Raw genomic sequence first — 8030 nt, 5'->3', positions numbered from 1 at the left:
CGGCTGTCACCTGACCGCCAAGCCAATTACTAAGCGCTTTCGGGTCGCCGGACTAAAATAACGAGTCTATCCGAGCTGGATCCTCTTGAAGGTCTGAGTACACAGCTCATGTGAGCTCGCAGCTGAGCTCATATGAGAGTCACCCCTGGACACGTGATGCCAAGACAATTAATAAGCAGAATGTCTCAAGCGAGGTAGTGGTATTAATTACAAAGGTACTGTAATGAAATACCATGTATATTTTTAGGCTCTAATTAACTATTACTAAAATCTTTGGTAAGCAGCTACCAGCCAGTTTGCAAGCAGTTTACAACTGCTTGCAAACTGATTACTAGCCTAACTACCCTAAGTCCTAACTACCTAACCACCCTAACCACCCTAAATACCCTGGCTGGTACTAGGAATACAAAAAACACTAGTGAAGTGTAGCTTAAGTAGGGTAATAGTGGTAAGTAACTGTGATATCGGCCGTGGATCGCCATCATCGAGGTTGGGATAGCTACAACTCGCGGCTGGCGAAGTTGTCACCTGACCAACTCGAGATTGGCGAGGAAGCTGGCTGAAGCCACCGACCTTGGCGAGAGTGCAGATTATCTCCCTCGCTACGGTAGATAAATAGCAGTAGAAAGCCCGTCTCACCTAGGAGGCAGGCAGGCGACAGTCGAGGCCTCCGGCCTGCGACCTCGCCGCCAAACGGGCCAATCCCGGCCCGCGGTCCAACACAATCGACTTCATTCCTATGAGTGTTACCACATAACAGTATTGTAAGATGTAATATTACCTAAGCTTGGCCCAATGTCACTTGACTACCAAGCTGCTTAATAACCAATTTTGTCTCGAGCGACCGAATTTAACCGTGGACATAGCTCACACGAGCTCCGCGAACAACTCACGCGAGGTACACCCCTAACACGTGATGCCAAGACCACTTATTAAGCAGGAACCGCCCAAGCGAGCTATTACGTCCGGTATTGTATTGAGTCCATATATTTTTATACCACATTCCGAACGTATAGTAATAATACTCCCTTCGCCACTGGCAAGTCCAATAATACCCTTTTAAAACAAGCTAGCAGCAATTATAATGTAATAACAAGCAACTAAGAGCTACGAACTACTTGTATAGTCACTTTACAAGTGGTTTGGTTCGAATCAGACATGTAATTGTCAACAGGGCAGCTGTCTTATAGAGATTAGTGGTTGGTAAGTGCTTGAAACTTCTCAGTTAAGTTGTAACATATTACAACCTGAGTTGAGGGTCACGTGACTGACAGGACGCTGTATGCCCCACTTTGGCACAACGGACCAAAATATCAACCTCAGCCGACCTGATTGTAACGTGGACCACCGTTAATTAACTAGCTTCTTTGCTTATGTCATGGAATGACAGTGAACCCAATCACAGCATGACCGGGATAAGGAAACAGTGAGAATTGTAGAAAATCTTTTGGTACGGAGACAGTAAATGACTATCTGAAGTACAGTAGGGAACTTGCTTTGATTCATCTCACAGGGTCAATGATGGTGGTGCTGAAGAAAAGGGCCGGCAACAGGATTCCATTTCCGCCATAGGTCACCTGACAGTACACCCCAGCACCTACCTACAGTACATTCAGTACGAGGTACCTAATTGGAGAAGGCCACTATGGGATATCGGTAAGGGACAACTTGGAGAGTGAAGAACGGGTGGCGCCATGGAGTCCGACTATCAAACAGTATAGTTCTGCTGTTCGCTACTATAGCCACTCCTATCAATGTCGATAACCGAAGCCCGCTCCAACAAAGGGAAGAGGTCTTCTGCAGAGTAAAATAAAGCTGAGGGAAAAACAAAGTTGCTGCACTGCTGATTCTCGAATGAGACCTAGTATTACTAGGTCTTAAAAGTCCTGGCCTGTAAGCGCTAGGAATCCGTTTAACAGAGGTGGGAGTGTAGTAAGTCGATGGTGTCGTTGGTATGGTAGCCACCAGCTGTTTTCTGAAAAATCTCACTATGCGGTGTACCTATTCTGTGATTGTAGCTTATCTGATGACAACATGAAGGAAACTCATTCTGAATCACGATGGCTTCAAGACAACCGTTGTAGGCTAAAGGCCAGGCAGGGTCTCAGTTGAGGGCTAGGTACCTAAGAAGGGCGGCCGCAAGATGGGAGGTGTTCCGATTGGCGGTCTAGCTAGGAATTTCACGTTGACGAGCAACGGTTTGAGACTCTGAAAGATCTAGGATGACGTAGTAGAATCAGGGCTTAGCTAGGGACACAAAAGTGTTGTTGAAAGAATGTTACAACTTGCGAGCTTCAAAGATGGCTGAAAGGGTCATGAATTTGTGAAAGAAAACCGAGAGTTACGCTAGGAGCATAATCAAAAGGCTGATGATGCATTGGAGAACAACAGTCTCCAGTTCTCTCTGGGCTTTGTTGCACAAGATTGGAGAACTCAGGTATATTTTGTGGCTTTCTATAGATTGTGTGCATTCTAAGTGATAGGAGCCAGCCAACTACAATCAGCCACAGAGGAGAATCTAGCAAATTCGGGACGTGAGTCATGGCAACACCCTGACAAAGCTCGCGAGCGCATAACTGACAAGGTCAAGGCTGAGTTAAAGGTCCCGGCGGCCCGGACACGCGGTCTTCAGCAGCCGGGATCGACGTGCGGCCTGCGCAAGCCGGAGCCATTAGCGCATCGTATCTGACTATTACCAGGTAGAAGTTTTCTCAGCTTTCTAGGCCCTTTTATCATTCAATCGCAGATGTACAGCATGTTTCTAGACGTTTCACCACAATTGAGCAAAGCCCACTGCTGCTATTGATAGTTATTGACACCCAACAAAGGTCTAGGCTTGTGGTAATGGTGTGTCTTCCAACCATGCTTTCTCTCACAGGTAGCTGCTGCGACAGATGCAATGGGCAAAAGGCCTCAGCTCCGTCTAACTCCGAGCCTGAGCCCAAGACATGGCTCTTTGGGCTTTTCTGCTACAGCCATTGTTTTGGATCTCTGCTCAAAGAGGCATGAAGTCTGCTCAAATGATCAGTAGAAGAGTTCTCAGGTCGGCTTTCGTAGAGCCCGAAAATGCGATCGCCGTTGGCGCTCGTAACGGTGCGCCACTAAGAGATGGAACCCGATGTCCTCCAGTGTCAGACATCGCGAAAGAGATCGTGAACGACGAGAAAACAAATTTCTCGGCAAGAATGCCTGATTACCCTTTATCTGGTGGAAAGCTTCTGCTGGATCCCGAAGAATGTTGAGCGCAGCCACTGGGCTTGGCGTAAGCGGCATAAGGCTGCAACGTCGCGAGCTCTGTAAGTTGTCTGATATGGTAGCGACCATCAATCTTCGAATAGCCTCGTTTTATACTTTGCTTTGTTATTTAATGTCCCGACTAAATGGGCTACCATGGATCAGCAATCAGGTTCAAGAAAAGAGGATTACTATACTACAGAGTATGGGAGTCAAAAGTCCCAGTGATATGACAAAGGGCAAAGCGTGACTTTTCCTTAAATACTTCAATACATAAATGTTTGTTACAGTTCCCAAAATACTTGTGAATAACACTTTACCAAAAGGTTGAAGGACATATCGGGCCTGTGGTCTCTTTGGGTTCAAGAACAACAAAGAAAGTCGCCACTCAGCTCAAACAAACAATACTCAGGAGATCCAGAACAATACCAATCCTGTAAGTTCTGCCCCTGCTTTTCCTAGGATTATACGTGTCTTTTACAAGCCTGCTACTCCAGGCGTCTTTCACGGCCAGCTACCTGATCAAGTGACCACACACATCTAAACGGCTCAACAGCGATACACTGAGTATTTGGCCCAGGAACAATCTCAGTCCCTGTGGTGGTCCATGGATATCTCTAGGTCATGCGCTACTTATGTAACTGAAATGTAAAGCGCTTTGGACTGGTCATTATACTCTGAAATTTCCAGGGAGTTGACCGTCAGTGAGTTGTCTATAAAGTGGCACAGAATTCCAGAAGAGGTTTGCATCACAAGATTTACATCACACAGGCAAAATGAAAGAAGCAAATCATCAAGAAGATGAATTGAAAAAGCACTGTCCAGGACCAGTCTGCAGGGCAAAGCCCGTAGGTAAGTTATCCCAAGTGGCCGCCAAGGGCATGCATGATAACGTAATCTCCAGCCGCGATTGGGCATCTATTCCATAGCAATGGAGTTGCGAGTGCCCTAGTCGGATGGGGCGGACTTGCTACTTTGGCAAAGGACGAAGGACTGAAGGTAAGTGGTACTGCTAGGATATGGTTGATTATGACTTGACACTGACCGGTTGAGAAGGAGATGGAATTTGTTATTCCGGATGACCAGGTAAGTGTGGCTCAGTATCTGTATAATTTTCTAAGAAAAGGAGCTAATCGTGAGGAAAACTTCAAGGTTGATGCTGCCAGACGAGTTTTGGAAGCCAATGGGCTAAAACCCTGTGTTAGTCCTACTTGTCAAGAGCTCAAAGAAGACCGGATTCCTGATGCGTTCTTTGATGACGATGGCCCTGTTGTGAAGAACCAGCTCACAGCATTGCATTACGAGTTAATAATGTCTAAAGCTCGGTTCCATCAAGTTGCACATATACATGTCCACCTGAGCTCACAACACGAGTCTTACAATATCCTGGCGATCCATAAACAGAGCCGCTTTCTATGGTGGCTACCTGACATCAAACTTGATAATCCTGCCCCTGATGATCGCAATCTGATGCTAACAACCGATAAAGCTCGAATAGGAAAGGTTCATAACTGCTCTGACGAGAGCGTTGATAGGAAGAATCACTTTGGTGCCTGGACAGATCTCCATCCCATGCAGATACCCACTCATGTCGCGTTTGTGGAGGCCATATATAAGCTTTATTGCAGGGACTTCAATGTCTCTAATCCTTACCACACTCACTGGGACTCAAAGTTAAGATGCCTTTGGGACCATGATGATAAGTTTAATGGCAAAATGGCACCAGAGTTCCAAGTGTGCTGGGATTTTAAGACAGGCCGTCACAGACCCGATAATGTAACCGCTTGTTCGGCCCGAGAGGATCTGACTTCGAAGCTTTTATCTAACAACGACCTTCCTGGTTACCTTCCTGGTTGCTTTCCTGGGCTGCGTTCTGGGCGGCGTATCTGATTCACTTGCTTTTTTGCCCCGGCTTATTTGTTCGTCGTTAACACTCTACAGGAAGTCGGAGGCCAATAATAGTAAACAACACGGTGGATGAAGACAAGGACGGGAGTTAGAACCCACTACGAGCTTGGGGATCTTTCTGCTCTGAGGTTCCCTGCCTTCGAAGGACTGTTATGGGTGGACTTATGGGCCTGTCTTAATTGGTCGGTCTTGGCTGGTGGACTTGTTCTTCCACATCGTTCGCTTCCTCAAGCCTCTGGACCGCTGTGAATTATTCTGTTTTGTGGATTTGATTGATTGGGTGATTTATTCTTGTGTAACATAGTACCAGCCGATAATAAAATCGTTCTAGAATATGCCTTGGATGGCCGTTTCGTCCCAAAAGGGTTGTAGCGTTTGCGCTCCTCACCCGTAGGTTTTGCTTTCCAAGACACTCATTTCTACTCCTATCTGTTCGCAAATCTGGAGCTTTCTGGATGAGTCACTGAGACAATGAATCTTATCTTGCAATTTGCAGGATAGCTTACCTCGTGTAGCTTAAATATCCCCGGTCCCCTGCTTCCCAGCTCCTCTTCCCCATCTTCTCCTCTGTTCTCTCTGCACTTCGGTTTACCATCCTCTCGCTCTGCCATCCTCCTCTTTCCAAGTCTCTTCCTTCTCTCTTCACTTTGGTCTATTCATCCTCCCATTGTACCACCCCTCGCCCTATTATCGTCCTATTCTCTCGCCATCCCACCCTTCCGCCGTACCGTCCCTGCGTTCCAGCGTCCCGGCGCTCCACCTTCATTGCGAACATCTACCCTCCAGCAATTCAAAAGTCCGGCTACTTTTCGACTTTTACCAATGAGCGGTATATCATAGCCTACGCAAACATGTCTACTACACTATCCGGAGTGACCGACATCGCGCGCGCGGCAATCCACGCCGTCACAACCTCTGAGTTGTTAAACACGGTCAAGTTCGCCGTAACTGACAAGGCTGCTACGATCCTTCACACGGGATCGAGTGGCCTCGTCGATGTTTGTCACCCAAGCACCCATCCATCCCATGACGGTTGCCCAATTCGAGACAAAACGCTAACCCATACCACTCGCTGATAGGATCTTCGCATTTTGGTCTGGATGGACCAAGAAAACTCACTCAGAGGCTCAGTCTCTCAGACCTGCAAGGCTGCCCTTGCGGTCTCTGAATCCACCAATTTTGTCACCGCTCATCCCGGCGACGACATCAGGGACAATCATACCGGCTTGCCCATTCGGTTCGTTGAGCCCATACGGTTCATCGAGCCCGGACTCGTAAGTGACTCCTACCCCATTCTCTATGTTGTGACCCCCTTCTGATGACGAATAGAACGGTCATGCCGCAGCAACATCCGACGATGTTGTCCACAGCAACGGTGTCCCCTTTATCTCACCTGTTCACGCGCTGGTCGAGACGATCATCGATTGCCCGTGGCTGCCGGAAGCCCAGGTAGATGCTGCCGTTGGAGAGGCGGAGAACCTGTGCAACGTCGCCCTGAGATCCCAGAACCAGCCTACCAGGAACGGCCAGCTCACTTTGACCGAACATCAGTACATCGCAATTCTGTGGAACCTCGACCGCTTCACCAGACTGAGTGCTTTTCCCAGTTTGCACTGGTTCTACCTGTTCCGCCTTGTTTAAGCGGCTTGAAGACCTGAACTTTTGTTGGAGAACCTCCAACCGCGACCCGACCTTGTCGCTGGTGACTTGATTTCTTTCGTACCATGTCAATGTATTGCTTGTTTTTTGATATCCACCTCACTGTGTCATTCGTTTATTGTTCTGGTTACTTGTCTTGGATTTGCATCGCGAGGTAATATAGAATGTTTTGCTTTGGACCTGACCCGATTCCACATAGTAGCGTAGTAGTAGTAGTAGTAGTAGTAGTAGTAGTAGTGATAGTAGTAGTACTAGTAGTAGTACTACTAGTAGTACTAGTAGTAGTAAGGGCCGCGGCTCTGTCGATCCCGCCCGCAGGCCCGACCGGGGTACCGTCCAGGCGGGTCGCCACGTGCCACCCAACTTGTGCTGTTGCTGCAAACAATTTAGTACGCAGAAGTAGGAGAACAGCACGAGCGATACATGCTTCAGAACAATGAAACGGAGTAGCGACTAGAGTGCCGAAAGTTCAGGACCACAAATCAAACTAATTCACGCGCCTCACCATAACAGCCAAACAGGATATACCAGTCGATTCCAGCATCTCCGGCGAGTTCAACGAAGTGTGGGAGTTTCGACAGAATGGCATCCCATTGGAAGGACGTTAGGCGCAAAGGGCTGTTGCTGTCGGTAAGGCCCTGGTAGTCGCGGGCAACAGGGCGGAGCAGTCGCGCACGCTGGACAGCAGCACGGGTCGGGGCAGAGCATTGCAGAACGATCTCCGCCAGGCAGTGCACCGGGGATACAAAAGGTACTCCGTTGTGTAGACTAATGTCGCGCGCAGTTACAACGACATGTCCGTTCTATATCCGTCGTCAGTAGGTGCAGCAGCCTGAGCATAGGAAGGAAAGAGCAACTTACAAAGCCGGCCTCAACGAACTTGATGACCGTTCCGGTCACGGTGTGTCTGATCTCATCCATAGCGTCCGCAGGGCCACGGAAGCGCAAAGGGCTTAGCGTAGGAAGCGCCTGTCTGCAGAGCGAGGAAAGAAAGGCCAGATCAGCGGGGACTTGTTGCTCTGATTCGTTCCAGCCCATGATGAGGATCTCCTATCGGCGAGGCGTATCTGTTAGGTTCCTGGTTTAGCCGGAATCCATCCTCATAGGATTGGGTATGTTGGGTGACAAACCTCGATAAGAGTCGGGTTGTCAATGTGTTGGATCGTGGCCATCTGACCAGTTATCGCGAAGCTGATATCTTCAAAGCCTGCTGAGGATGCGAGCTTTTC

The 8030-nt window shown here is 48.3% G+C and overlaps 3 protein-coding genes across 3 annotated transcripts; 2 read left to right on the top strand and 1 right to left on the bottom strand.

The window, feature by feature from the left end:
* The first annotated feature begins 5480 nt into the window (after positions 1-5480).
* On the top strand, positions 5481-7039 carry BDV14DRAFT_186184 (uncharacterized protein). Its single transcript, XM_073770773.1, has 3 exons — positions 5481-6140; positions 6222-6416; positions 6472-7039. Exons 1-3 carry the CDS (start codon positions 5994-5996, stop codon positions 6781-6783), a joined length of 654 nt encoding a protein of 217 aa, XP_073621693.1. The 5' UTR covers positions 5481-5993; the 3' UTR covers positions 6784-7039.
* On the top strand, positions 6875-7405 carry BDV14DRAFT_28475 (uncharacterized protein). The gene has a single exon (XM_073776449.1). The coding sequence runs from the start codon at positions 6966-6968 to the stop codon at positions 7239-7241; it is 276 nt and encodes a 91-aa protein (XP_073621692.1). The 5' UTR covers positions 6875-6965; the 3' UTR covers positions 7242-7405.
* Positions 7034-7954, bottom strand: BDV14DRAFT_186181 (uncharacterized protein). Its single transcript, XM_073770772.1, has 2 exons — positions 7663-7954; positions 7034-7604 (listed from the first exon to the last, which is right to left on the bottom strand). The coding sequence occupies exons 1-2, from the start codon at positions 7837-7839 to the stop codon at positions 7284-7286; spliced, it is 498 nt and encodes a 165-aa protein (XP_073621691.1). The 5' UTR covers positions 7840-7954; the 3' UTR covers positions 7034-7283.
* Between the last annotated feature and the right edge of the window lie 76 nt (positions 7955-8030).

The sequence above is a fragment of the Aspergillus stella-maris genome (assembly GCF_047715825.1).
Source record: "Aspergillus stella-maris strain CBS 113639 unplaced genomic scaffold BDV14scaffold_138, whole genome shotgun sequence".
In the NCBI taxonomy this organism is placed as follows: domain Eukaryota; kingdom Fungi; phylum Ascomycota; class Eurotiomycetes; order Eurotiales; family Aspergillaceae; genus Aspergillus; species Aspergillus stella-maris.
This window is presented reverse-complemented; position numbering and strand designations above follow the sequence as displayed.

Excerpts from the sequence above, each read along its gene's own strand:
- BDV14DRAFT_186184 (XM_073770773.1), top strand. The coding sequence starts at position 5,994 with ATGTCTACTACACTATCCGGAGTGACCGACATCGCGCGCGCGGCAATC. Across the intron at positions 6,141-6,221 it reads GATCGAGTGGCCTCGTCGAT|GATCTTCGCATTTTGGTCTG; the intron begins GTTTGTCACCCA and ends ACTCGCTGATAG. Across the intron at positions 6,417-6,471 it reads GGTTCATCGAGCCCGGACTC|AACGGTCATGCCGCAGCAAC; the intron begins GTAAGTGACTCC and ends GATGACGAATAG.
- BDV14DRAFT_28475 (XM_073776449.1), top strand. The coding sequence starts at position 6,966 with ATGTTTTGCTTTGGACCTGACCCGATTCCACATAGTAGCGTAGTAGTA.
- BDV14DRAFT_186181 (XM_073770772.1), bottom strand. The coding sequence starts at position 7,839 with ATGGGCTGGAACGAATCAGAGCAACAAGTCCCCGCTGATCTGGCCTTT. Across the intron at positions 7,605-7,662 it reads AGTTCGTTGAGGCCGGCTTT|AACGGACATGTCGTTGTAAC; the intron begins GTAAGTTGCTCT and ends CGACGGATATAG.